We start from the raw sequence: 25,534 nt of genomic DNA on the forward strand, positions 1-25,534 counted from the left end.
CAAGAGGGCCCAGTCGCTACATACAACACATAACCACTAGGTGGTAGGCTTTCATTGATGGTGCAAAGAGGTGAGGTTTCAACTCTGACTAATTACACCTTCAAACAAGTACAGGAGGTTTTTGTTTTTTTGGAGATCTTCAAATCAAAATATTGACTTGATACATTTTATATATCACATATCCATCATTAAACTGTGGTAAGTAAATGTTGGTGGTGTGTGTTATACGTGGATGTGTTTTGCACGAAAATAAGACAATTTAAAAATAAAATAGCAACAAAAACAACAATATATGATGTAATATAACGTCTATAAGCATTTGTTTCCTGTCGGTTTAACGGTTAATTCGCCTATTTGAGAAAAAGCTTCGCACCATTCACAATAACACTGATGCACATTTTGGGATGGGTGATGTACTCCGGCGTAGCGTGGAAGGGCGGTGTTGATGGCTGCACAAAAATCATCGATGCGTGCCGCGGTTGAAATCCAACAATCCACCCGCGCGGGACACGCCAAGAAGACACTACCGAGCGCACCCGACGTGCTCCAAACCCAACGTGGTGACGTCAGCTCTTTGTGCTGGCAAATCACGGCGCACGCTGGGCGGGCTTTGTGAAGCTGGAGTTGAGTGTTAGCAGGCTAACTGGAGAAAGGAAGCTAACTAACCGTGTAGAGTGGAAGTGGAAGCTAACGTGAAAGGAGAAGGCAACTGTCAAAACAGCAAAAGGGAACATATACATTTCAGTGCGGCGGTGTTCCCGTTAGACGGCCACGCCAACATACTTGTCGCCAAGTTAAGCAGGGGACCGTGTTTGCCAGATGCCCGGGGAGCATTTTTGGATACTACAACCGATTGTCCCATTTCCAAACGGAAACCATTTCTGGACAGACAGTTCGTGCTAGCTAGCTACGTGAAGCATCCCGGAGACGGTCCATTGTCACCTAAACATCTCAAACTGAATGTTTTGTCTGTCATGAGTCCGGCCGGGTGCTCCCATGTGAACGGGTATAAGGTGGATAATTGGAAACAAAATCTTCGGGTCATATACCAATGCTTTGTTTGGAGTGGTACTGCTGAGACCAGGAGACGCAAGGTAAAAAAAAAAAACCACAAAAAAAATACACACAGCAACGTTAGCATCAGGAACACACGTGAAGTCATTTTTTAACGTGGCACACACACACAGAACCGGCGTCCCACACGGAGCACCATCACAGAGCTGGGGCTGGAGCCAGACCGCCGTGTAGCTGACACTACTCATGCAGCAGCAGCGGTGCTAGCACCAGGGGGGTTAGCCGGCTAGGTTATCACCGGTGTGTTAGCTAGCAAGAGTCTTCCTGTGTGGTGGGGGAGCACATTTGTAGATTTGACCGCAGCCCTGAAATGTGTGTGTGTGTGTGTGTGTGTGTGTAGTCGCTAAAGTGATAATCATCCGGACTTTATTTTGTCGTGAGTCCATCGGGTGTTGTTAGCAGAGCGGGCTGTGCGGTTGATGCTGTGTTAGTTAGCCGGATTGCTAAAGTTGGGTTTGGGGGAGAGTTGTGATCGTAGGGCTAACATTACCACAACCAAGTGGACCCATTGTGTCTCTCTCTCCACACACACGTACAAACAGACACACACTCTGGGTCTTCAGATTAGCGGTTCACTGCTGAGAACCCCCCCCCAGGGTCAGTGTGTTTTTTCTGCACTGGTCATTCACTCAGGAGTTCGGATGCTGGGACGTCAGCTCATTACTTCCATTGCCAATGTTTCTCCTTAGCTCGTCCCACACCTGCTCGGCCTTCACAGTGTGAGGTCATCACCGGACTGCCTGCACTTCCCCCCCCCTGTTTGTCAACTTGTTCCCCTGATTTGTCCTGTGCCATGATGTCCGTTCTTTAAAAAAAAAAACAACAAACCAAAACTCAAAGCTTTCTTTTCAATGTGGTTTAGCAACGATTCATTTGTACGCTGCTTGATTGTTGTCATGAGAAATACATGCTTCTCTTATACATTTCATACGTTTTTATGTCGTTGTGCTAAAATAGGTGCGTCAGAGTGATGCAGGATGGACGGAGCTGGTGAGTTGATGATTATTCCCTCCTCATCTTCACTGACATACTGTAGTTCAGATGAGTACGCCGGCTTGCTTCCTCTCCTCTTGCTCACCTACCTGTGTGCCTCGGTGCCTCTTCATTTGATGCACTGAATTCTAGATGTGAACCCGTGTAGCGGAATAATTCCGCCTCATCCTAGGATCTGCTGCACCAGCTAGTACGACTACCTGGTGGGAGGGTGGACTGTGAACAGAACAGCAAAATGGCATAATCCAGTTACAGTAAGGCATGTCAAAGCAAATAGCTCGTGCAAAAATGGTCAATGACCCTTTGTTTATACAGTGTTGTAGTGACATGCTTTGGTTTTGGTGCTCGCATTCTCTGTTTTGATGCTTTGCAGCCTTAAGTATGAAAATGTATCAGGCAGCTCCAAAGGGTTATCAGACAGTGGAGAGGGTGACTCTGCAGGATGAACTGTATTCATTTTTGATTGTCTAGTTTCAGCAGGAGGTGATGTAAGCCTGGTCAGGGGAGCTTTCTGTGCGCTCACCTCATTGTGACTCATTGGTCTGCCCAGCCTCCTTTTGTTTGTCGCAAACCTGGTGTATCAGTTAGATTTGGGAGAACCATTCTTCAAATCAGGTTTGAAAACAACCTCACCGACTCTGAGTCATCACTGCCATCCTTGGGGAAAAAACTTTTTAATCTCTCAGCCACATTAAGAGAAACACAGTGACAATATGCGAGGCTCATGGTGAAAGATCTCCTCCCTGCTCTGCTACCATGTCCTCCTGGTTTGAAGCCAGATTGTTGTCGTAGTTCGCAGTCACAGGCTAGTTGGCGTCCAAAGACAATTTTACACGTGAATCTTTCAGTTTGCGCTGTTTATGTGTACAAATCTTTCATGCTCTGTCAGTGTCCCCACCGAGTTCCCCTCACATGCCTCTGTGTCACTGCGGCCTCAGAATCATGAATTAATCTTACATAACTGACAATAGGCCTGGCTAGGTTTTTGTCCCTGAAAGACTGCTGTGTAATACTGCATTGTATTAATAGAGGTGTTGTAAGCGTGCTGTTATTAGCATTAAAAGCTGTGCTGCTTATGTTTTAGCTTTGCACAGGACTTTGTTGAGTAACAGCGGTGTAACATCTGTTAAATTGTGTAGTAGTGGTTCTGCTCTACCCCCCCCCCCCCCCCCCCAGACATTGATGGTCTAGGTGATTGATGCAGAAACAAAGGAGATAATGTTGGCTTCCTACAGCCTGATTGCCCTCCACGATGTCCATAAGGGAGGATGAATCTTGTGCCTCATCCCTTCTTGGCTGAGCTTCGTTACCCTCCAACTGATCTGATATGCAGAGCAGGTGTAGTGCTGCTCCGGTGGTACACAGTGTCTTCTACATAGAAGGCAGTTGAAGGACATCACCATTCATTGACTGAGGGAAAGATGAGAAGAATTTTTACATTATATCCAGGTTTAATCAGCAGTGCCTCTAATCCGGAGTACCTCATTTCCCCCCCATGTATTTACTTCTCTTTTGTCTTCAGCTGCATCCCTGCAAGCTATCACCCTCCCTGCTGCCCACTAAAATAAATTCCCAGGCGATGTGCAAGAACAACGGTGGAGAATCTACCACCTGTTCTCCGTGCACAACCTTAAAGGCACGTGTAAAAAAAAAAAAAAGATGGCTGAATTAATGCCGTAGTTACGAATTTCCCGAGATGACACTGCAGCCTAGTGTGACTCTGGATCATTTATCTTTAATTTAGAGACTGTAGCGTAGTTATTCTTTTGGCAACGTTGGCCTTGATGAAATGTGGGAGATGACAAGCATAAACAAGTACAGAAGTGTTTTCCCTTTGGTGTTAATGCGATTTTAATTCAGACTAATATCGCTTGCATGTTTCTCCCTTGCACTTTCATGCTTATGCTCGGTTCCTGTCGAGATGTGCTACATGTCAAGGGCTGGCAGTTAGTAGAAAGGTTCTGATTGGCCGTGCCACATAGCCAGAGGACCTTCACACAATATAAATTGTCAGTTTTTGTTATGTCACAAAAATGATTTCCACTTCAGAGGAGGAACTATTGCTCTGATCTGCTTCCCGTTCTAGCCTCCTCTATCTTCCTTTGGTCTAATATTACTGCGTTGTAGTATTTGGTGAGTTTAGTGAGTGCTTGTTTGATTACTGCACGTGAGGCTTAGTTTGTTTTTGTTTGAACAGATTTCTGATGTTAAATGAGATTCATGCTCCACCTGCTTGCCAATTACCATTTCACCAAAATTGTACCCAAGGACGTCGACACAGCTCGTTGATAGAAACCTGCCCTTGCTTTTAACAGTTGAATTCATTCCTCCTCAGATCCCCACTCTGGTCATATTCATAATTTATATATTGTGAATGGCTGCGATGGTGGAGGGATGGCGTAAATATTCATGACGGCCGTGGTAATGGTTATTTATTGTGTGCGCTGCTCCACTCAGCAGGATGGACTTAAATTTACTATCCGTAAGAGAAGGTTCTGTGTCTAGTAAAACACTGCCACGATGAAGGAATCTGCCGTGCAGTTAAACCAGAGCTATTATGTTTGGCTGAGTGGAAATTGGATGAGATGAAAGGAGGGTGGGTGGGGTTGGCAGAATTTTACAGCCATAACTGCTTTGAAGAATTTGCTGTCACTTTGATTAACGGGGTAAGGGTCGTGATTAGAGAGCTGACTGAACTAGACTTCATTTTTTTTTCATCTTCTAGTTTTGATGAATCATATATGATCAGAGGACCCATAACCCCCCCCCTCTCTTTCCCACTAGTTCAAACCCGCTCTCAGCTTGTGATGAGAGAAGATGAGAGTGAAATCGTTTGCCTAGATATTGCTGGGAATTTCTGAGGTAGGAAAAGTAGATATATTTTCAAGGATGACACATGTACTTCCTTCTGTCACTCCTTTCTCCCACTTCACACACAAGCACACACACAATGACCCGAAGCACAGCCCATCCCAGAGAGCGGTTTATTCTTGGGCTGCGAGCAGATCTCTTTGTCAGATCAGTCTCCATCACATCACAGGCCTGCTCCCTGACTCATCAGCATACGTTTGTAGCATCAGGATCTATTCCTCCAGTCTCTTCATAGCCCTCACTTGTTCCTCTTCTGTGCCCACGCTGCTGCTTCTTCCTCCTTTCGCTTGCTTTCGCTTTTTCTATCTGCGAAACCTAGTTAAGCTTACAATTCCTCTTGCTTTCTGATTATCCCATTAAAAATTGTGCCAAAAAACCGCTTTTCCCTTTTAATCATCTTGTAATTCTAATACTGTAGTTAATACAGTTTTTAAAATGACACAAAGTATTCACATTGTTAAACCGTTACACTTAAATATCATTCCCTCTTCCCAGAAGTTTGCATCTGAAACTCCTTTGAAATGAATAGCCAAGCCTCTAATCTTTAATTTCCCTTCCTTGTTTTTCCTGTTACCTCGGAGACGAGGTTCGATGATGTCAGATGTTCGTTTCTTCCATGTCAGTCACTGTGGCCGTGGCTCAGTCATTCAGACTAAACAAATGGCGCAAGGTCTGAAACCTCCTCCAAGAGTAGTCTTTGGCTTGCTGCGTCACCTTGTAGCAAACCCCTTTCACGTACTATTTCCTCCCAGCTTCTGACTTCAATGGACGTGCTGTGCGTCTGTGCCTTCCTTGCTGTGTATTTCAGAACAGATATCCTAAGGGGGAGGAAAAGCGGCAGTACAGCATGTTTTGCAGCTCCCTCACACTGATACACAATCTTGAACAGGGATCAATCCTATATGAAATTTATGCAAAAAGGACATCAACTCAATGGTGGATGAAACTGCTCATCTAAACTGTGTCCAGCTCTAATCTCAGCCCCTCCTCTTGATTCTTTGACCATTTCTCCTCTTTGCTGTCCCTCCATCCAGACCCGCTACTTCACATTTGACTGTCTCAAAGCCTGTGGAAAGGCAATGCTGCTACAAAGCATGCTGGTCATGGTCTGAGCCAACCAATGAGCCTGCTGTCCAGCCCTCCCTTAGTATCGCCATCTGGCTAATGAGCTGTCAATCACTCTCCAGGGGCTAACCTAGCCCAAAACCAAGAGGCAATCAATCTCTTCACCCAATTGTTCCCCATTGTGAAAACCTTGAACACAAGTGACAGCTTTTCCTGGGACTTTGGTCTGGTAGTGGTTCTATGTGGAAAACCCCCCAGAAAATGTGAAGATTGTGGCATTAGACCTTTTGCAGGAATTTGTAGGAATTGCTTATATAGTTGGTGTTCCTGAGGGTAATGTTCAAGACTTTGTGGACCCTTTTGGGTTCCCTAGGGAAAGTAACGAATCAACATTTAAGGGGATTTAAGTCCACTAGGACAAGTCAGAAGCTCAGTGCTGAGGTGACGGTCAGATGCTTCAGCCACAGTCCTTTCTCTGTCTGTGTGTGTTATTTTGTTGAAGCAGTGTGGTTGTGGGCTTTGTGTGGTATCTGCAAGGTTTGACAAATGATCACTCAGCCTTTGGTAAGCTGGAGGTTGACTGTTTACCATCTTGTGTAAACATACACAATCTATCCGCAGGCTTATTATTCTTGCTGTACATTATCGTCAGTCTTTCTGCGTCACTTTTTTTTACACCCTTGGTCAGTCTGCATTCTGGTGCATTCGATAGATGTTGGCTTGGTGCTCTTGTGTGAGGGGTTTCAGTATTAATTCATCATTCCTTTTTGAGGCAGTACAGCTGGTTTTTAAGCTTTTGTATTGGTGTGGGATGTATTCCACTTCACTCTTTATAAACATGTGTGGCTTAAGCTGCTTTGAGACATACACCGAAGTCTGGACATTTTCTCAAATTATCTTGAGCCCAAGAGAGAATATGCAGGAAAATGTCCAAAACATTCCCATAGAGCAAGTGGGCGTGTTCATAAAATTTCTAAGCCAAAATTAGAAGAATATAAATATATTAGGATGAAAACCAGCTGCTATACACGTAGAAGACACAACGATGATGTCCACTTGGAAAGAAAACAAGATTCAAGAGCTTTTGGTGATGACTCTAATGTTCTAGAAATTGTTCTGTTGTTTCGGACGCGTCTCTGACCTGGACAATCTCTGCTGCATTGTTCATATGTGAAAGGCAATCTGTCTTAAAACAGCTTTAGTTAACCAGTTTACTACCAAATTACTATATCAAACCCGAAACAGCAAACTGTAGCACGAACCGTTTTTTTTTTACTGTACTTACAGAAATGCTTACTGCTGCCTCTTCCTTTCCCCCCATACCCTCTGATCTCAACAAACAAGCACAGCGTCCCTCCCCCTAATCGAGTGATCTCAAATCCTATTCACGCATGCACGCCTATGCAGATCCATCACATGTGCCACGAACCCCCTGACAAGAAGCTGGACTCCATAGGCTGGGGCTCAGGGTTTATAATGTCCATACAACATTGTGTGACAGTATGCGGCCAAGTTATAACTCAATTGGACGAGGTGGGAATATATTCTCCCAAAAAGACCACACGTCATATCATTGTCAACAGAGGTTACAATAAGCTAGTGAGTAAGAAAGTGAAAAGAGAATAGAAAAGATTTACATTGTGCTTGTGAGTCTCTAGGGCTGTTTGAAACTGCATATTGCAGGCCAGCCATTGTCATGTGGAGATATTGGGGGGGTGGTGACAACATCATCTGACCAAGGCACTGGCAGGCTGCAGCCCCATGGGGTCAGTCGGCAGCACCGTTCTTCCGCATCATCATCAGTCTCCTCTCTCTGCCTCTCTTGGCTTGTTCCCATTAAATATAGAATCGGAGAGGACCCTGTCTGCGTGTCTCTGAGACGCTCAGAGCAAATGTCTGCGTGTGCACACAGTTTAGTGGAGAGGTTATCTGTGTCTCTATAATGCAGATTTATAGCTTGCAGTATGTATGTCAGCCATTGTTCATTTTGTTGCTGTATGAGCATGTGTGTGCTGAGAATGATGCATGCACAGGCTTATGAGGCAGCATGGTGAGTCACTGCTCTCATATAGCCCATGCTCTCTACTCTGTATTGACTCTCCCTCCCCTCCCCACTCTGTTCTTTGCAGCAGCAGGCGCTTGCTCGGTTATGGCCAGACCTTTGTCCACATCATAATCGTCATTGCCATTCTCTCTCGTCCTCATGTTACAGCTCATCACATCCCTGGTTTGATATATCAATGCATTAACCTAAATGCTCGAGGAGTAATAATGCAGAATGTCAGAGATGCTTAGTGTGAGGCATGGCTTTTGCTTTATTTAGATTTCTATGTATGCAGCTGGATCTTAAACATTGGAGGATTCATAGCTGCTCCCCCTGCGTCGTTGTGAGCTGATGGCCACTCGGAGCCTCAGAGGACCCACAAAGCATGTAATGCTATCTCACGTCTGTGTTAAAGACGTATCGGAGATCCATTCATCCAGCTAATACCTTCCTGCATCTGTTCTCCCATCAATCAACAGCTTTATACATTAGACGGTCATTCCACTGGACATGGAGCCCTGCCTGATGGGCCTCAAAGAGCACATCCCAGATGGGAGATGCAGCCTTGCGCAGCACTAGCATGAGCTTGCTACCTGTCCGACACTTGTTCCAGTCATCTGAGCCAGTGGCTGATCAATAGCTGATCTAATAGAACATTGAAAGCCCTGGGCGCACAGAGATGCAGGACTGCTGACACTGAGGAATAGACATACTGTGAACCGTGGGTGCCGAAGCAGAGATAGACTTTCTACCCGCTAAAGGGGTGTTAAGACGGGGGAGGGTGAGGAGGAGGGCAAGGCGTGGCATTGGCAGGCTTTCTTGTTTTTGACTTGGAGTCCTGGTGCAATGAAGGCGGAGGGCGGGTGGCTTCACTGCTTAGGAAGGATAGGCAACTAAAATGTACATTTAGGATTTCAGATGAACAGTATGTGGTCTGTCTTGTTTTACCATTTGCTTCTGCATGTAGGGTTTCATCTGGACTCTAAGAACACAAATGGTGCTTCACTCTCTCTCCCTTTTTTAACTCGTCTGTGCTCCTCTTTTCTCTCTGGATGTCAGGGAAACAAGCTCTGCCTTTTTAAACTTTAAAGAGTCTGCTGTAGATGTCAGTCTCGATCTTGGTTTTAGAGTCAGTCAACGCGTTGTTTCTCCCCCTCTGTCTGTCACTCAGCATTCATTCCTGCTGGCTTGGCCTAACAGTCCAATATGAATATAAACAAAGCTTAGTGTCCGCAACCCTGAATATCCCCACTACTGCAATGTCATCACAATCCCACGTCTACTAATGCTTGGTCAAAAAACGCAGGCCTGTCTGTGAGTTTTGCAGCCTGTCTGCAGCAGTGGACAGCAGCTTATTTCAAGTGTTTCATGCAACACCCCTCCCTAGTGTAGCACGATGCGAGAAAATGAACGAAAGTGAATATTGAATCACGTCTGTCTCTGTCGCCTGGTCCTTACAAATGATGGTCTGCATGGGACAGTTATTTCAATCGTGTACCCACCAGCAGAAGGAATTGTAACTACAGTTGCTCATCTGTTTATTAAATCATCTATAGAAGGCACACCCTTAAGGGAATTCTAACTAAATATTGCTAAAAGTAAAAAAAGAGGTGGCTAAAGGTTCAGGCATTGGAAAACAATACTGGGTAAAAATGATTTGTTCTTTATTTTGGTGTTTCACATAGCAAGACATATGGTATTATTGCTATTAGAGATTGAGTGATACAAACATAGCTTTATTTTTCTGATACATTAGGATGCATGTCATACAGCCTCGCACTAATTGCCCACCTCCAACCATTTTAGATTATTTATTTGCAAATCCTTCCTTAGCTAGATTTGAATTAGTCCTCGTGGGAAACGCAAGCTGCCAAACAAAGCTTCACAATAAAATTGACCTAAAATGCTGCAGCCTAGTTTAAGGTCGTCTCGCAGCTTAAGTGTGATAAACATTGCTTTATTATTCCACATACGCAGTATCAGTGTTTTGTTGTGTATTCAGGCCATTATTGTGTGTTATGTGTCATCCAGAGAGAAGGAAGTGAAACTGCCTGCTACCAACGCTTTTATGTCTCTTGCACAATGAGCATAAATTTTGTTCAGATGGTGTCAGGTTCTTCTATTGTATCGCTTGTTAGAGGATTGCAATAGCAGACAATGCAGCGCAGGTGCTGTTGAGTTCACGGATTCAAGTTCTGCAGCCTTCGCGTGTAGGAGTGTGTGAATGTGGCTTCCAAGCTGGTCTTACACAGTGTACCAGAAACTGAAAACTGCTAAATCTCTCCAGCCAATAGTCACTTTCTCATTATGCGTCTCTTCACCTTTGCTTCACGCCTCCTTTCCTTCTGTCTTCTCGCTATGAGTGAACATTGCAGCAGGTCTGTGTCCTGAAAGGCTTCGATTGGATCTGTGTCCTCACCCTCTATCCCTTCTGTTCAATTTTTCCCTCCCAAAGCTAAAAACTTCTGCTGCACTTTCACTAATAAGTGTTCACTACTACAAGATTTTACATTGGGAATTGACTTTTCTTAAAATGCATCTTAGATATACAATATGTAAACTGTATTATACAAATTATTATACAAATGTTGCAGCTTGTGCCAAAAAAAAGGCTGAACTGTGTTTAAAGGCATTGGAGTTGCATCAGAATTCAGAAAAACATGACGCTGCTGTAAAAAGCCTCAAGAAACACTGCCGGCCCCGCTTGAGTTTGAAAACTCTGCGGCTGCATTGTAGTCTGGATGGACAGAAAAAGATACGTATATGAGAATAATGACGAGGACCCCTGCGTTCACTTCCTGAGTAACTACCATCTCATCGTCGGTCACTATTATTTTTACTTGTTCGTAATATTTTCTGTAACTCTGCAACCAACTACAGAGAAGACCATCCGTTTCCTGTTTACGACATGCACATGTCTAAGGTTTATGAATGGTTACGACATGTATGTTTCAGGTGTGTTAGTTTGGGTTGAGATCATAGTTGATGCAGAGCTACAAGGTGGACAGAGATTGTTTTGGTTTAAAAATCTACTAGACTGGATGTAGCCAAATTTTCCTTCATTCAGGGTGTTTTGCCAGTATGGACATGAAATGGGTCTTAAATTGCACCCATGAAGGTTTTAAAGTCTTAAGTCATTGAAAACCGCAGAAACATGTCAATGACAATTTTCACCATGTCCACACTTGTCTATAACACTTTGTTCATTTTATCATTTCCATCCATATCTTGCTAGATTTCCCTGCTGAAATATAAACATTCATGCTAGAATAACCCTTGTCAGTGGCTCCCCTTTCCCACAGATGTAAAATGATTTTGTGCATAAGGTCAGGGACCTGCGCACCTGTGCAGCCCCTGTAGGCCTCACTTTTGCAGATATGCTGAAGATGTCAGGCATTCTAATGTGCAATTTCTCCAATCTCCTCTGAGTGCTGTAGTCAAACCAATCACACCCACCCTTCAGCTGCTGCTGGAGTGTGTGCTTCAGGCAAATCCTGCCTGCCAAGCATTAAATCCCGTCATGCCCTGCATGTGTTGGAGAGCAAAAGATTCGGCGCGGAAATATGTTGTTATTCAGTTCCATCCATTGGATTTGTCAACGGTCCCAGCAATCTTTAGTCTGTCTTCGTATCAGGTCTATTCACGCACTGTGTCCTCCAGAGTGTTTGTGTGACTGACTGGAAGATACAAATCTAACTGAGCTGGCAGGGACTTCCTGTCTGTTTATGCCACTCTACATTACAGCTCCTTCCTGCTGTGGAGGATTTTCTCACTATACTGACTCGTCTCCCTCTTTTGTGTTCTCAATTCCTTGTCCCCACCCCAACCCCTGGTCCTGCCCTCTGATCTTTCCTTACAGGCCAAGTCGTGTATCTGTCACATGTGTGGCGCCCACCTGAACCGACTCCACTCTTGTCTCTACTGTGTCTTTTTCGGCTGTTTTACAAAGAAACACATCCACGAGCACGCAAAGAACAAGAGACACAATCTAGGTAAGCCATGCACCCACTCATTCATTCCTTACACTGTCAGCATAAATCTGGAAGTAATCTAAATAAAGTAATTGCTTTATATTAGTAAGACAATTATGTATCTTTATATTAAAAAAATTCATGAGAGATCCATCAATATATTATCCTGCCTTATGTCCACGGCTTGCTCGCTCGCATCAGTCTTCCCATTCATATGCACCCCTGTGGTCCACTGCAGCATTAGCTATTATCAGTGAAGGATTACAGCATTACTTTGGGCAGCTTCCTCCTCCGAGCAGACAGGGAGCTGAACCTCGCTCTAACCGCAGCACATTACCATTCTGGTGGGAGCTCCTTAGCTAGTCAAATGTCACGGGTTTAAGTTACGACACTCGCCTTCATACAGTAGCGAGGGAGGGATTGACATTGCTAATCCACATCTGCCAGAGAGCCTAGCTCCAAACTTACATGGCAATTAAGCCAAATGAGGCAACAGCGCTAATGAGCAAGGTTTTTGATATTACTCTGACAAGGACATGCACGTATGGAAACAAGGGCGGAGAGTGGGATGGCTTGGCTTGGCTTGAATTGATTTAATGCATTTCAACAGTTTGGTTACACACGCATACCCCAAGTGTACAGCTACAGTGTTAATTAGCTTTGAGCGTTCCACAGGACCCTCTCTGACATTGGCACTCTGTTCCTCTGCACCTCTTATCAAATTAATCCAAACTCCCCTGACTGCTAGACGGCTACATCGCAAGCTCTCCTTTTACATCGTTTTCACCTCCATTTCCAGAACATCTCACTCCTCAGGACTCCTTTCATCTCTTCCTCCGATCTCTTTTTACAGCTACCTCATCCTCTGAAACCCCTTTCACATCTTCCTTTGATTTTCCTTGACTTGATTAAGCACATTTTTCCCCCATGTCTTGTTCAATACTCATAGTCTGTGTATCTTCTTCCTCTCACTGCCACTTGTATTGCTTCCATTTTGAGCTGGTCTTCAACAGTGGTGCAAATCCTTATGAACCCAAATGTCAGTAACCAACACCATTGGTTGTTTGAGTATTAGTTTCCCCATGAGCTGTTGCTCTCTCAGAATTGAATTATTGACTTTTCCTTTAGGAGCTTTTTTTCATTCAAAATAGCACTTAGCAACAACTCTAGCGACTGTTCAGACAAACATTAGCTTCTTTCCAAAGTCTCATTCATTATTTTTACGGAAATACAGCTGAAATCACTGTACAGCCATCGTCTTTAACGTATGTAGGTCTGATTCTGTCAGATAAAAAGATTCAGTTATGAAATCAGGATGTAAGCAGTGCAGCAGCATGGAAATGGCTGGGAAGTGACCACTTGTCAACATGTGGTCTTAAAGGTCTGCGTTTCTGTCACTATTTCATAATTGTCACATTGTCTGTCAACAGAAACAGTAACGCATGTAAATCAGGAACAGCTTTATAGGGATTTCAGCTGTATTAATATACTGTATATGTGAGTACGAGAGAGGTAACCGAATATAAAGAGCTGAAACTGACATTAGTCACATTGCCAATATGATGCAATGGCTTCACAAACATGCTAATTTTCCAGCAGGGTTTAGCCATGTTCTGTCAACAGCCGTTCCTTAACATTTTCTAATGACCATACACGTTCCAGCCACATGTTTTGACCTGGACTCGTTCTCTTTCTACCGGATTGCTGTTGTCAAGAGAGGAGCATCCTGTTCAGTGCATAGTTACCACATGCCGTCATGCTTCACCAGAGAAAAGAAACATGACAAGAAAAAATGATTGTGTTTTTTAAAGTAGATGTCTGTGTTTTTTTTTATTTTTGTGTTTTCTTATCCCACGCATGCACACACAAACAGAACGAGCAGGGGGGGAAATGATGGCACTGTGACAACACAACATACACCAGTCAGGTTTTCTACATGATGTGTTAGCTCACTTTCTCAGTGTGGGCAGCACCAAAAACAGAAAAATGTCCGGTTAAGCTAAAAATAGGTTGTCACGGCAACAGAGCTGAAGTATTGTTGCCGTGGAGTTTGAGAATGGAAGGGGGTGGTGCGTTAGTTGAAAGCTCAGGTGGGGGTGGGAGACAGATATACCTATTCCATCACTGCTTCCCTCACATCTCCGATTATTGTTCAGTGCAGGCGATGACATGCAAACGCTGCAGTGAGTGAAAAATGTAGGTGGAGAAAGCACTTGTCTCAGTTGAGGTTGGACAGTAAAATAAAATCCAATGTGTATCACTGTGCTAAAAAAAAAAATCAATTTGTAATTATGCCGCAATCTCTGTTTTTCCCTCTCTTTTCCTCCTTACAGCGATAGACTTATTATACGGTGGAATATATTGTTTTGTGTGTCAAGACTACATATACGACAAAGACATGGAGCAGATTGCCAAAGAGGAACAGAGGAAAGCGTGGAAATTGCAAGGTATAGCATTTTTTACTTTCTGTCAGAGAACTCAATGCAGCTTTTGAAACGAGGCCATCTGACTTCTCAGTGTCGTCACATTCATGTCTCTTTGTATCCACAGGCATAGGGGAGAAATACACAACATGGGAGCCGACCAAGAGGGAGCTAGAACTATTACGACACAATCCTAAGCGGAGGAAAATCACTACAAACTGTACCATAGGTGAGCAATTGACTGCACTGTTCAGTCTGCACATCTTAATCAGCCCCGTTTTTCATCCCTTGACAGGTGTGTATGTGTACATGCGCCTATGGCACAAGTGCACTGGGGATCATTCATGCATTTATGTGTGATACCCAGGATCAACAGGACCAGGCAGCCCCCACAGGCAGTGCATTTGGGGGCAGGACACAGTATTTCCTCTCTGATAGATGCACACAACAGCGGGCCTGAATTTGTCTGTGTTTCTCTCCAGAACTTTTTTTCTGTTGTATTTTCTCTGTCGTCTGTTGCTTTGATTCTTTTTTTTCTTCTGGTATCTCCCGCTCTGATTTTGTGAGTGCAGTTTTTCAGATTTTACTGTTCCCTCTGCCCACTTTCTCCTGCCATCCATCACCCTTTCTATCTTCAAACAGCTTGGTTGGTAGCGATGATTGGGCAGCAGACCGAGGACCAGTCTAAAGTGTTTAAGCTCTCAGAGCGCTTTCCTCCACAACCAAACTCTGCTCAATTGGATTAGATCCCAGACCTTGCTGCGTCTCACCTGTTCTACTGGCCATCACTGAAGGACTCTAGCTCCACTTTCTCACCCTAAATGAATCCATTCACAGCTTTGGCATCTGCCCCAGAACCCACGCAGCTTTGCTGGCAGACCTGACCCGACACCATATTGTTATCTTTCCAGCCACACAACAAAACTTAATCTGAGAATACCAATGGCTTTTTAGTTTAATAATTACCCAGGTGTGGCTCTAAATAACAAAAAAATATTCAAATGAATTAAACTGTAATAGTTATTTTGTGATATTGTCATATTTTTTATGAAATAACTAATGCTCAAAAATGGTGTAAAAATAATGGAAAAGAATTGAAAATTCCTGAAGCTCTATTTTTCTACCACATAAGACTAAGAAGTGCAGCTGATCCTCACAACTGAGGATGTGTAACTATGTAACATTTGGCATTTTCGTTTGATAAAAACTAGATAAATTATTTGCTGATTGATTTCATGACCATCTATATTGATTTTGTGTTATTAGCTAATACCATGTGTTTTTCTTTTTGCTACTAATTCAGGAAATCTGTGTAATTGTGTTGGTTTATAACAAGACCACAGCTAAAACTCAGTCAGTCCAGAGAGACGGAGCTCAGGTCTTCGGAGGTGATTCAGGTCACTCCCAGCCGTATGACTCACAAGCGCTGTCAGGTCAAGTCACGTTGTTCTCACTCTTCACTCCCTCTCTCCTTGTCCCGCAGGTTTACGAGGGTTAATAAACCTGGGCAACACATGTTTCATGAACTGTATTGTTCAGGCCCTAACACACACGCCGCTGCTGCGAGACTTCTTCCTCTCCGACAGACACAAGTGCGAGATGCAATCAAACTCCTGTCTGGTGTGTGAGATGTCGCAGCTCTTTCAGGAGGTACGATACACAATTTTCATGCCTGAACCTGTTATGTAAGTTTGTTTAAACCCCCCAAAGAAAAGAAATGCATGTGAGTTTGAGACAAAAGCTGAGCCATATTTGAGATTTTTTTTTAATAACCATATAATACAGAATGTTCTCTCGCACCGTAACCTACTGCAGAAGGCTGAGTCACTGTTGTGCTCTTTTGTCGAGTCCAAAGAGAGAGGCAGAGAGGAGGGAAAATATCCTGCCTGAAAGGAATGTACAGAGCCGCGTACAAACGAATGAGCTGAATGCTCTAATCTCACTTTTATTGAACCTGATCAGCCGGTGGGAATTATATTGCATAGCCTTTTTTATAACCTTTCAATCCCACCGCCTTGATACAAAAGTTTGGCATTTTACATCTAAGAAACTCACTGGCCTCGTGTGTTATGTAATGGCTGCCTTGTCTTCTCCCACACCGCCTTGCGTTTTACTTACACCCTCTCACTTCCAAATATATATGAGCCCACAGATGGCAAGTGGTGTAATTATGACTTAAACCATCAACCCCCACTTCCCAACCCGCTCACAGAGCCCAGCCCAAACACAGCTAGCTGCTCAGCTACACACAGGAGATAATCGCTCACCTTCATCGCCCAGGGAGGCGGTCATTGATCGAGTATTAAACAGAAAATTTAGGGTCAGTCATGCAAGAAAGAAATGATCAATAATTTAAATGCTCAAACACATATGCTGTTCATTTTTAAGTCTTCCCACCTCCTTGCCTTATCCCCAACGCTTTACTTCTGTTACTTATTTCCAACCCACCTCCACGCTGTCATCAAAAGCCGTCTTCTGACTTTGCAGACACTCCTGCACACAGCTCTTTAGTTTTGAAGGTGAGAGGCACCCTCCCTCCTCCCGCTCCATTGTTTCCCCCGCTCGTCTTGTCGCGTCTTTCATTTATCAACCACCTTCAAACGGCCGAATACGAGCGGCGCCTGTAAGATTCAAAAAGAGACGTCAGCGTGGCATGTTTTCCTCTCTCACAGCTCAATCAGACTTCCCTGAGAGCTGTGGAGGATAAAGTGAGGAGTGTGCGACAGCTACGTGTTGAAAAACGAGAGCCCTCTCCGGCATTAATGAGCTCCGGTTTGAACCTCATCGCAGCATTTGCAAACCCACCAACTCTTTGCACTCTGCGCAGCTCTGTTGCTTTCTTACCCACATCTCCTGACCCCGACCTGGACTGTCACTCACTCCAATTCCCATGGCAACGCAAAGGCTCTGCAGTGCTTCACACACACAGATCTTTTTGCACCTCACATCCTCGCTCTCTGAGGATGTGCTGTCATTAGAGCTGGTGCTGTTAGGTGACATGCGGTGAAATTCGTTTTTCGTGTGACAAGGCTTTTAGAAATCAGTAGTCAGCAGTCAGATAATCACCTTGACATACAGGACATTAGCGTTCTGGCTCAGTAATGAATTATAAATGACGCCTTGTGGCTATAATATTGGCAAAGACATAATACAAAATAATGTGCCCATTAACAAAAGCAGGCTAACCATCTCCCCTCTTCACCCCCCCCCCCCCCACCACCTTCACCAAACTTTTCTCCCCTGCTCTCAGTTCTACTCGGGCCACCGTTCACCCCACATTCCCTTCCGGCTGCTGCACCTGGTGTGGACTCACGCACGTCATCTCGCAGGCTACGAGCAACAAGACGCCCACGAGTTCCTCATCGCAGCGCTGGACGTTCTACACAGGCACTGCAAAGGGGACACTATCCGTAAGCTTCACTGAAATCTCCGTAACCAATGACCGTAGTTTAAAGGTTTTATGCTATAAAATATTGTAGGCATTTGCATTCTTGAATATTTTTATATCAGGCTAGAATTACAGCTTGTTCAACTCTGCCTGAATTTAAAAAAAGGACGGTTTCAGTTGAGAGACTGAGCAAAGTGTGTCTGCGGCTGTGCCACCCACGGTCTCTGATGCAGCATGTAGAGTTCTGCCTTAGATCCAGAGCACAGTGCCTCACCTCACTGCAGATATACTGAAGGAGACTGACAATGGTGCGCACCAAGGGGACAGCGAGCATGAGAGCGGTGGGATGTCAATATGCCCTCCTGCTGGGCAATGACAGGCTGACTCGCCAAAACTAGACCTGGCTGTAAGCCTTGCTCTGATTGGATATAGAGGACTCAGAGAGTTGTGAAATGGTCGATGCTCCGCGACAGGGGAGTGGGGATGTGAGACAGACTGATTCCTTTAGAGGCGTTAAAGAGGTGGTTGTTGTGGTGTCATGTGTTTATACTTTTTCGGTCCTTTCTTGTCCGCAGGAGACGACAATGGGAAGAAGGCCAACAACCCAAACCACTGTAACTGCATCATTGACCAAATCTTCACTGGTGGCCTGCAATCAGATGTTACTTGTCAAGTTTGCCAGTAAGTTTGTGCACAGTGCATGTTTATGACTGAACACTCCTCTCTACATTTTATCCATTCATCCATCACACATGTATCCACGTTGTCCGCTGTAGTCCCCTCTCACAGCTGGGATGATCGATGTCTACACCACCCGTGGTCCTGAAGTGGGTGAACCACTGGTTGTGTCCCCTCCACTGCTCTTATTTAAAGGTTCAGTCCCTGTGGAGCTGCTGTAAGGGGGGTTGTCTAGACAGCAGCACAACCCAGGCATTGCCTGCCTGCCCCCTAGAGCTGTCCTGTCACATTAGCAGTAGCACGCTGCACTGAACTGCAAATCACCTTGCCCAGGCTACCAGGCAGGCCGAGCCCATGCTCAGTGTGACGTTACCTGCCTCTGCAATGAGAAGAGAGACTGCTGGTGGTGGTGTCTTGTGTTTCATTGTGCCATAAATTGAACCTCATTACACAAATGGTGTTCTGACTGCCTTTTACTAATGGGTTTACAGAAATGGTGCCATATTGGTGCCTTATTACTGCACCAGAACAAATGCATGACCACTTGCCGTAACAACCATCTGCTGGTACTACTGGGTATTACAGCACAATCTGATTAACATTAATGATGTGCAACAGCCCATCCTCTGAATATATATATATATATATATATGTATATTTAATGCTTGTGCTCTACACCGGAAGCCTCCATTCCAGCTGGGCAGCAGTCCATCACAGTCATCGGACTGCAACAACACAAATTCCTTCATTTCTGTAAAGCCAATTTTCTCTGATGTAGCACTTCATTGAATTGCAAATGGACCTGAAAGCACAGTGTGTATATTATCCACATGCACACACTCAATCTGCCTGTTGGCTTAAACAAAAACATGATGAGAATCTACAGAGGCTGTGTGAATTAAAGCTCCTGCGTTACCATCTGTGTCATCATCCTTTCATCATGTAATAAGTGACACACAAACCTGCACACAACTACACACTATTAAACCGCATAATTGGACTCCCCTCTCCTTTCTCTAGTGGTGTTTCCACGACGATAGATCCATTCTGGGACATTAGCCTGGACCTGCCCGGCTCATCCACGCCTTTCTGGCCCCTCAGTCCGGGAGGGGATGGCAGCACAGTCAATGGAGAGAGCCACCTTTCAGGGTCCACCACACTCACAGACTGCCTACGCAGGTACACCATCAGCCGATTGGTTGCCTTTCTTTCTGCCTGTGACGATATCTTTTGCTCTTTTTTTGCTACATCTACTTTCTAAAGCAGCTGAACTGAATTCCCCACTAGCCAGATTTTAAAATATTGAATAGTGCCAAATGAAAGGAGCATCTTGCACAAACCCCATAGGTCAGATGTGTTTGATGTGCAGCACTGCTATGTTTCTCTGTGCTGATGCCCAGTGACGCTAAATGTTAAAATCGTTAAAGGAATCACGTTTGCAACATTTTTGAAAGGAGGTATTTCCGCTCTCTACCTGTTTTCTTTCACTCTTCTTACTTTACTGCCTCCACATCTTCGAATTCATTCGATCAAATGTCTGCACTTGAATTCAAATACATTTCAATCATCCCTCCACTCGTATGAGGGGTCATATTCCGTCTGCTCAGGCACAACAACCCTGTTTTCCCCAGATCTCATCTTCCCCCATCACCTGGTTGTCGGGGCAGGTGTGACCTGACATCTCCTCTACTGCCTCTTCTTTTCTTGTAATTTCTTTATCCTCCTCTCCACTCCACCTAATTCCTTTTCCCCCGTGCCCCCTCTCTCTCTCTCTTCCTCTCACATTTTTTCTCACCCCCTCCTTCTCCTTCTCCCTCTCTATCTCTCTTGCCTCTCTTCCTTGTGACTTCTTTCTTTTTTCTATTTTTTTTTTACTACTGCAGCTCCTTACACACCCCTAGTTGCTGCAGCAAGTCTCTTAAAGGCACAGAACCGCTTGATGGTGTTGCCGTGGTGATAGAGGCGTTGACAGTTCTCTGGGTTGGGTGTACTCGCATACAGAGTGGCTGCACCAAAACTCTCCAGGCAGACTTAATAGTCAAGATGCTCTGATATCAGATTAAGTAAAAGCAAGAGATGTGTAACGAGACAAATTTAAGAATATGTGTGAACGAAGGGAAGAAAACACATCGTACAGAAACCATAGCGTCATTTTCTCCCTGCTTTCATTTCCTGCCTCCTTTTTTTTAGTCTACACATTCTCTACCCTTACACTGACTCTAATCATCTCTTTAAAAAAAAAAAAACCAATCCGCTCTCTCTCTTTTTCTCTGCAGATTTACGCGGCCTGAACATCTAGGAAGCAGTGCCAAAATCAAGTGTGGCGGTTGCCATAGTTACCAGGAATCCACCAAACAGCTGACAATGAAGAAGCTCCCCATCGTAGCGTGTTTCCATCTCAAAGTGAGTCAGCCGGTGACAACGTGCTGCCAATTATCACTTGTTACATTATCTGTCACCGTCTGACAATTTGATTATTTGAGGGTGCATCGAGCTTTCATGTTTCACACGTCTAATTTGATCTGTCATCAAAATAGCAGCTTCAGTTGCATCTTGTAAATCAGGCTGTGTGTGGGTGTCGTTGAAGATCTCCCCGGGTTAAAGCGCTTTATATCAAATTTTCAAACTTTTATCCTATTCATTTTTATCTATACTATCCATATTGCAATATGTAAGAATGTTTATGTCCAGTAATGTGTGCCTGTGTGTATGCAGCTGCACATGTGATGGAGGCAAAAGTTCACATTTTGTAGCCATGAATCTGTCTGGTACATGGCTTGTGCGTAGGTGTGTTCCTAATGTGATTCTGTTGTTGGTGCATTACCTCCTGCCGTGTAGCCTTTTCACACAGTGTCCCAGGACACCCATGATCTTAATGACTCGTCCAGTCCGCCACTGTCCATGTTTTATTTATCGTACAGTGTTGGAGGCCTATAATGTATTTATGATATTCATAGGAGCAGCCTGCAAGAAGATAGTCTTAAATCAATCCAAGCCTGTTATTATCTTGTTATCAAAGCGTACATGTGTGACAGCGAGGGCGGCAAACAAGTGTTTCCATTTTCACCGAGATGTGTTTTATTTTGTGTGTTGTAATGATAATGCCTGTTATTTCTAAATATGTTTCCTCTCCCCATCCCCCCACACCCTCACTCTCTCTCACTTGCCATTTTTCTGCCCCTTCCCCCCTCTCCTCTCTCCTCTCTCCCCTCTCCTCTCCTCTCATCCTTTCGTCTCTCCGGCCATCTCCAGCGGTTTGAGCACTCTGCTAAACTGCGGAGGAAGATCACTACATACGTTTCCTTCCCTCTAGAGTTGGATATGACGCCTTTCATGGCATCAAGGTGAGACTCCCATTGTGTTTCATCCTCAGATTTTCTGAGCATTTTCCCTAAGCCGCTCCTCAGCACCTTTACCATTATAATAAAAGTTGCCACAGTTCGAGCACCAGCTTTGAAAACACATTTTATCTTTACTTAATATCAAACAGCACCCCCCGGTTTACTTGTTACAATTTTAATATTTATAAATGTACTTATGATATACTATTTATATATATTACGTCATATATATGTCACTTATGTCATAGTTGTATATATGCATGTATGCTAAAGCAGCTCTCTATTAATATATATTAGTGTCAGTAGAGCATGCAGCAACAGCAGCAGCAGCAGCAGCAGCAGCAACAGCAGCAGCAGTCTTTGCCCCACCCCTGGCTGTAGCATCCATTCACTTCAGTTCAGAGACACAAGGATCATTAGTGGCACAGGCAGGGAAGCTATCTGCCTCCGTAGATTGGATAATCCTGCCACCTAGTGGAATTGTGTGGCAGTGTAGCATGTTTACACACGCATGCATTAATAATGTCTTTGTTTTCTTTCCCCCTCTATCCTGTCACCTGCAGTAAAGAGAGCAGAATGAACGGGCAGTATCAACAGACGGTTGATGTATTAAACAACGACAATAAGTGAGTACCTTGGGAAACCTGATATTACAATGAACTGATTGACTTACACTTATCGTTACACTGCAGCATTGTCATCGCAGGGGACATTTCTACTCCAGCACATGCTAATGACCTGAGGCATCCGTCTGTGACTTCCCCAAATTAAATCAATTTGAATCCGATTAAAAGCTGTTCAGTTTCTTTCATCCATTGCAGCTACAATAGCTTTAATTTTCCTGGCTGTCTTAATACTATTGACAGGTTCATTGTGGTAAAGACAAAAGGCAAAATGCACAGCGCTCTTTAGCAAGCAACAAATTGTCTACAAGAACAACAGTAAGGGTGTTTAGACAAATTCAAACACCCATGTATGAGACGATTAGTTGCCAGCTCATCAGGGATATTTCTTCTTTTTCTCTAGGTATTCCTTGTTTGCGGTGGTCAACCACCAAGGCACATTAGAGAGTGGCCACTACACCAGCTTCATCCGCCAGCACAAGGACCAGTGGTTCAAATGTGATGATGCCATAATCACCAAGGCCAGCATTAAGGATGTACTCGACAGCGAAGGGTAAGAATGGAAACAGATGTTAGAAACACCGCGAGAAGACAGTGAGTCACCTGACTTAACTGTTTCCGTCTCTTCCTTTCAGGTATCTCTTATTCTACCATAAACAGTTCCTGGAGTACGAGTAGTCTCTGTGACCACTGACCGTGAAGAACCACTGCTTCTGATGAGAGAGAGCCAAGGGGACTGGGGACAGGATGAAACACAAACACACAAACCTACCTGAAACTCTTTTGACTACCAGTCTGCTCCTCCAGCTCTGGAGGACAAAAACAACAACAAAAAAGACGTGTGAACTCATGCAACCTTTCAACAGGAAAAAAAAAAAACAAGCACTGAGCTACTTCTTGGCATCTACTTGACAAAATAAAACTGAATGAAGAGGAGAGAAGGAGGAAGAGTTGGGTGTTGTCAGTTCCAGGCTCGGGGAGAGGGGAGAGGCCCCACACCCCTCACGCTCTCTCCACCTTTCCCTTCCTGCTGCAGGGGCAAACTCTGAGTACGACTGACTGTCATGTTGATAGGGCACATCCGGATTTTTCTTACAGTATTCTGACCCCAACCACACACGATACACACACACACACACACACACACACACACACACACACACACACACACACACACACACACACGATACACACACAAGCATACACACAACCTCCATTTCTCTCCCATGGTGCTCTCGTTTCAACTGACCAAGCATTTAACTTAGTCAAGATGGAAGACTTGTTGTTGTCATATGCACTTGGGACTGAACGCAAAAAAAAAAAAAAAAGAAAGAATACAAAATAAAATCAATGTATTATGAACTTTGCAAGAACATTTTTAAAGGTATGGTTATGATTCTTATCATTTGTGAATTTAGTTATGAAATACTGTATGAATCTAGTATACATCTATTTTTAAGAGCAAAGAAATCATGGGAGAGCTTGGAGACGCTGCCTCTGCCAGTTGCTGGGGAAGCGCTGCCATGGAAACTAAACAGATTTGGACCTGTGTGTGCTCATGTTCCATTATTTACTGTGTTGATTGTTTTATTTTTAAGTCTGGTTGAGGGCAGGGAATATCTATTTTTTTAGCAACTCATTGAATTTTTTTTGTTTACTGTTATTTTCACTGTCTTATTTTTTTGTTTTTGTTTTTTTTAATTTTCAGTACGGTCGTATGTCCCTCGCTGTCCTGGTACTGGAAATTCATTTTGGACGTATTATACTTTCATTCTTGTGGAATTGTTGGTATAATGATGGTGATGATTAAATTGGCTCATCTTTGCTGTTAATGAATTGTACGTTGAATGTGAGCTTTGGGTTTCATGCGGCATTCTGAAGAGGAGACATACATGCGACACGTGAACACCTAGACGAGCTCCCTTATTATGCGACAGGGCTGTGGTCTCTCATCCTAAACACCTTTGAATGCTCTGTGCAACAAAAGCCAATTTAACAACACTGCATGCGACCGGGCTTTTCGTGAACATGTGAAGAATTGCCCTCAGTAACGCCTCAAGCATCCAGCTGCCCAATCACGATTTCTTGCTCTGTCGTTTGTGGGTGGGAAGGCGAGTATATGAGATTATATCGGGCGGGGGGGTTAAAAACACATTGCACGTATATGGGCACTGTGGAGCCACAGCCCGGCTCTGAATCCATCAGTGTTAATCTTCTCCATGGCAACTGTGCGGCTGGTGTCGACCGGTGTGGTATGTGGTGTGTCTTGCCTCTGCAGTGCAGTAAACCCAGTGCTCTATTCAATCAGTATGCTGTCAAGTCAGACTTTAGATAATGCACATAAACATCAGGGTGTTGTGGTATGTTTATGTTTGAATATCACTGATTGTGTATGTATTAAAAAAAAAAAAAAAAATGATGATTTTCACTCATGTATAAGATGAGGGCCCTAACCTATCACAAAGTAATGCCACATTAAAAAACCACATAACCCTGGTCTAGCTGCTCTGTAATTGAAAACAAAAACATGCATATCCTTCGGTCTGCTGCAGTGATATCAGAGACTTGTGGAGCGGTCGCACTATGGTTGTGATGTGTGGAGGAGCAGGTGAGGCCACCCGAGGACATTCAGGGACGCAGCTGAAACGAAGAGGAAGAGGAGAGCTTCATTATCCGTTTCAGTGATTAAACTCAGAACAAAACTGGAATGTGTATGTGCTGGTTTTTTTTGTGTCATATTTCTATCCACGCTTCATTAGGGAAGTTAAGTGCTGTCATAAATACACCAACTCCACGAGCGCTCTGTTGTGCAGTCCCTGTATTAATGCCACCACTGTACTGTCATGGTAGAACCAGAGGAGACAGTAGAGTGAACAGAACCTATTTTTATCCAGAGCTGAACACACAGACACTGTTAGTTGTGTATTTGGACTCAGAGCAGATGAAGTTATGCATTTGATTATGGCGCCACTTTGTGGTCAAAACAAGAAGCACAACACAGTCTTGGAAAATATAAAATCCAATCTGCACAATCCTGGGACGTGAACATATTCCAGACTGAAA

The 25,534-nt window shown here is 44.1% G+C and overlaps 1 protein-coding gene across 2 annotated transcripts; it reads left to right on the forward strand.

Annotated features, from left to right (window-relative positions):
- Positions 1–576: 576 nt before the first annotated feature.
- On the forward strand, positions 577–24,954 carry LOC117765811 (ubiquitin carboxyl-terminal hydrolase 22). 2 transcript variants are annotated; one of them, XM_034592322.1, is made up of 14 exons: positions 603–1,094; positions 2,032–2,064; positions 11,907–12,039; positions 14,352–14,465; positions 14,569–14,670; positions 15,925–16,091; positions 17,692–17,851; positions 18,405–18,510; positions 19,528–19,686; positions 20,784–20,910; positions 21,760–21,851; positions 22,412–22,474; positions 22,875–23,024; positions 23,107–24,954. In XM_034592322.1, exons 1-14 carry the CDS (start codon positions 975–977, stop codon positions 23,147–23,149), a joined length of 1,569 nt encoding a protein of 522 aa, XP_034448213.1. In that variant the 5' UTR covers positions 603–974; the 3' UTR covers positions 23,150–24,954. The 2 variants fall into 2 exon arrangements, with proteins under 2 accessions (XP_034448214.1, XP_034448213.1); XM_034592323.1 differs by lacking the exon at positions 2,032–2,064 and having other exon boundaries at positions 577–1,094.
- Positions 24,955–25,534: the final 580 nt, after the last annotated feature.

The sequence above is a fragment of the Hippoglossus hippoglossus genome, chromosome 8, assembly GCF_009819705.1.
Source record: "Hippoglossus hippoglossus isolate fHipHip1 chromosome 8, fHipHip1.pri, whole genome shotgun sequence".
Classification (NCBI taxonomy): Eukaryota; Metazoa; Chordata; class Actinopteri; order Pleuronectiformes; family Pleuronectidae; genus Hippoglossus; species Hippoglossus hippoglossus.